General features: G+C 48.9%; 1 protein-coding gene across 1 annotated transcript in view; it reads left to right on the top strand.

Annotated features, from left to right (window-relative positions):
* Positions 1 to 3,228: 3,228 nt before the first annotated feature.
* The window catches only part of LOC104290574 (chromosome unknown open reading frame, human C1orf174), a 2,934-nt gene continuing 2,194 nt past the window's right edge, over positions 3,229 to 3,968 (top strand). The window contains exons 1-2 of the mRNA XM_009889687.1: positions 3,229 to 3,280; positions 3,765 to 3,904. Of these exons, the coding sequence (XP_009887989.1) occupies positions 3,229 to 3,280; positions 3,765 to 3,904 (192 nt within the window). The remainder of the gene's footprint in view (positions 3,281 to 3,764; positions 3,905 to 3,968) is intronic.

Raw genomic sequence — 3,968 nt, 5'->3', positions numbered from 1 at the left:
CCCGGTTCCCCCCGGTGCCGTGCCCGGCTCCCCCCGGTGCTCTGCCCGGTTCAGCCCCGGTACTCTGCCCGGTTCCCCTCTGTGCCATGCCCGGCTCCCCCCGGTGCCGTGCCCGGCTCCCCCCGGTGCTCTGCCCGGTTCCCCTCTGTGCCGTGCCCAGCTCCCCCCGGTGCTCTACCCGGTTCCCCCCGGTGCTCTGCCCGGCCCCGCTGCGGGGGTGGGGGGAGCTGAGCGGGCAGCAAATACAACGACTGTTAAGTTTGATGTAAATTAAACCACAATCCCTGTAGTAAAGCGATGCAAAAAAGAAGGAAGCGGTGGGCAGAGCATGCTTGTTTGCATGACTGCAGTTAAAGCAACTATTAAATTAAGTCAGGAAAAGATTTCTGTAAACTGTTGCTTTTTAATGCAAGGCTAAGTTGCCACAGTCCATGTAATCAGATTCCTGGAGCACTGGTAATGATTCGGTCTCAGTGGGATGCTTTGTGCTGGGAGAGATTTACTTGCGTTTTGCGAAACACTTTAAAAATCAACGCTGCTCAAAGCAATTAAGGTCTTTGGAAGGGCAGGAAACCTTGGGCAAATCGGAAGCCCTGAATTCACTGGTTTGTGTTTGCAGAGTGCTTTGGAAAGGATTTGCCACGTAAACACTAGAGACTGTTAGGCAAATGGGGTACGTGCATCCATAGCGGGGAGGATCTGCCTGGGCAGGGGTCCGGCGTCCCCCGCTGTAGCCGTCACGGGGAGGTCGGTGCCACACAGCTCCTCAGTCAGGTGCATACGACAGCTATCCAACTCGAGATGGGTTCTCTATGTTCTTTTTCAGATGTCCCTTAAGGTTTTTTATTAATGAATTTCAGAGTTTTTCTCTTTGCTGCTCTTTCTTGCAAAGCCTATGTATTCCACTCAGTTGTGTTAATTAATTTCTTCAGATACTGGCTTTCCACATTTGGTTCTTGATAAGATACTGGAAAGAAATCTAAAATAAGACTCAAAAAGAGATTTCTCACATGGCAAGCATAAAGTTTCATTATGTATCATAAATTCCCTGTTATTTCTGTGTCAGGGCTCTCTAGTTCCTCGTGCGAATACTCCTCAGTAATGAAAATGAAGGTTTTATTCAGTTTAAGCAGTGCGCAGGTACTGAAGACAGCAGCGTTCAGGACAGCTGCATCAGAGGGCTGCAGGCCCCCTGAATGTTTCAGCTCTAGCCGGGTATCAACTCATTAGGAATTCATCCAGGAGACAGAGCCTCTGGGAGCCCAAAATCAGCAGTTCAATATTCACTGTCATTGCCTGGGTCGGTATGACAACATCATTTGGCAGGAGAAAACAATGGCTAAAAAGTTCAGCTCTGAGGGAAAGACTAATTTGTACCACTGGTGCTTGCTCTGCGAGCGGGCAGCGAAGGCGGCGGGGAGGAAGGTGCCGCAGCGTGGTCCAGGTGGGGAGGGAGGCTCCCTGTGCCAGCCATTAGGTGGTGGATCCTCCTGCTTCCTCCCCAGGTGCTGCTAATGACAAATAATTCAGCCGCCTTAACTAAAAATAACTTTCCCATAGCAGGAAAAGACCAGCCAGTGCTCCTGCCGGATGACTCTTTAGTTTGATAGACCTCTCATTCAACAGTTAACAGCCAGCATGTTTACAGGCAACATTTTTTTTGGCTGCTGTCCCTATCATGTCACTAATGTTTAGCCAAATGAACTGGGAGGATTATAACAGACAGGGACACTGGTGCAAGTGACAGGCGCAGAGACAAGTGCTGCAAGAAGCTAATTTACACATCGAGTTTCACAGCCTGAACCTCCCTTCCTGCTCAATAAGCTCATCAGCTGCTGCTTTATACCCGCCAGCCAGCTTTCATAAAAATGAGGGAGCTCACAAAATCTCTTTTTTTTTTCCTTTTTGCCTGCCTGCTTAGACAACAGATTCTAATAAAAACCACTTTTTAATATTGTTGAAAATAAGTCCTCTTTTATGTGGTTTTAATGTAAATAGTTTGTGCTGCTCTGATTCTCTTGAAGGGCTGCTTGGCTCTTAGCAGTCCCTGCGTAGCCTTTCAAGTCGCTCAGGAGACACTGCCTGCTGCTGAGACGTGGGCTGATCGCGGAGGGGGTCTGCGCTCTCGCTTGCCTCTCCTGGGGTGCTCTCTGCGCTATGTGACAGCTGTTTTCTCAGAGAGGGATCAGCCATATTTCAGAAAATGCAACAACAGCTGCAGCTGTGACATTGCCACCATTTTCCCACAAAGTAACGTGGTTCTAGAGGAGAATGTGGTGACTGTAACACAAGAGCTTTGCAAGGGAGCATCCTGGCTTCGTCTGCACAAGGTGCTTTGTCCCTTGCGAGTGTCCGAGGCCGCCCTGCTCTTGTGGCTGTATATCTCCACCCCCAGTCTGCGAGCCCACGGCCGCGCTGGGTCACCGAAGCACGCGAGGTGGCTTTGGGCTTAGCCACCCCTGCCCTCACGGCTCTAATACACGTCAGTTTTACAAAGCAGCATAAAGAATGAGAAGCATATAGTGTCATGAAAAGTATGTATTAAAATTTCCAGAATTAAATTTTTCTTACTGTTTTCAGTTTGTTGTCGAAATTAAAACAACCACCAAGTCCCCCAGCTGCAGAAATGCTGTTCTTCAGCCAGTTCTAGTCCTCTCCTGTTTACGAGACAGTATAAGTTTTCACTGCCTAATAAAAACAATCATCTGTATTCCATGGCTGCAAGCAACAACACTGTGAGAGAGCGGAGCAAGTTGAGAAGCTTTTGGAGGAGAATATGAATTATCTCAGCCAGAGAACTAAGCACAGAAGGACCCCTGAGCACCGAGAGAAATTGCAGAACATATCAGGCATGTCTCTGAACCTCCACCGTTTAACTGGGAGACTTTATGCTTTTGAGAAAAAACGTCTTACTTAAATATTCCCATAGGTACGTTCTTGCCAATTTTATTTATTTTAAGTTGTTCCTCATGTTTTTTAAGGCCAGGATGAATGGACAAGCATTTTATCAGCTAACTTGGATTGAGGAGGACAGGTAATATCCCCAAACCACCGAGACTTGTGGTATGGCTCTGTGATGAGCAAGGACGTTAAAGGCTGCTATAAAGAAACAAGCTCCTGTGCCCTCAGCCGGACAGAATTATGAAAATCCCCACAGCGTCCTCAAAACACTGAATTAACAGAAGAAAGAGCTGTGTTTTACTGTGATGGATAGAGCCCCTGGGCTCCATGGCGGCGGGCACTGCCGTCCCTTCTCTGGCGCGGACCATCAGGGCACGCAGTACCTACAATTTCTCGAAACGGGCAAACGTGCTACTTCACCTCCCCCAATAAAATAAGTGAAGATAATTACATACTTAAATCTAGGTGTCGGGCTGCTTTGCTACACAGAAATTCATCTGCTATCATCAGAGTCCTTGAAGTTAAAGAGGGATTTGAGTTACTGACATAATTTGTTCCCTCAGGGCTGTGGAAACGAACTGAGAGGCATATCTGAATAATAACTCCCCAACCGCACATCTTATAACCAGAGCTAGTATTGCTCCAGAAGGAAGACACAATGGGAAGCAGAAGATCTGAAACGTTTATAACCTATACAGCAATCAGGCAGAATTTGTTTGGTTTGTTTTTTTTTTTTTTTTTTTTTCCCCAGGCAGCCACCCATCAGGGAGATCTGCAGGCAAGCTCCTCTGTTTTCACTTCGCTAAAGCTTATTTTAACGTAACACTGCCTGTGGGTCAAGCCTGGGGTCTGGGTCTGTGCAGTGGGCCTGGGCTGCCTGCCCTGCTTGCGGCAGGCCCTGAGGCGACCTCCCCGCCCAGGCCGCATCTCGTCCCACCACCGACTGAGGACCAGGCCTCTCTTCGCCCGTCGTTTCGACCCCGAGAGGCCACCTGCCCGCCCGGTAACCCGGGGAGATAGCCGATGGCAAGGCCCGGTTGCCCCTAAGGCGGGAGGCTCCACAAGAT

The sequence above is a fragment of the Charadrius vociferus genome, unplaced genomic scaffold (assembly GCF_000708025.1).
Source record: "Charadrius vociferus isolate BGI_N301 unplaced genomic scaffold, ASM70802v2 scaffold477, whole genome shotgun sequence".
Classification (NCBI taxonomy): Eukaryota; Metazoa; Chordata; class Aves; order Charadriiformes; family Charadriidae; genus Charadrius; species Charadrius vociferus.
Note: the sequence above shows the minus strand (reverse complement) of the source record. Positions and strands in the feature narration are given on the sequence as shown.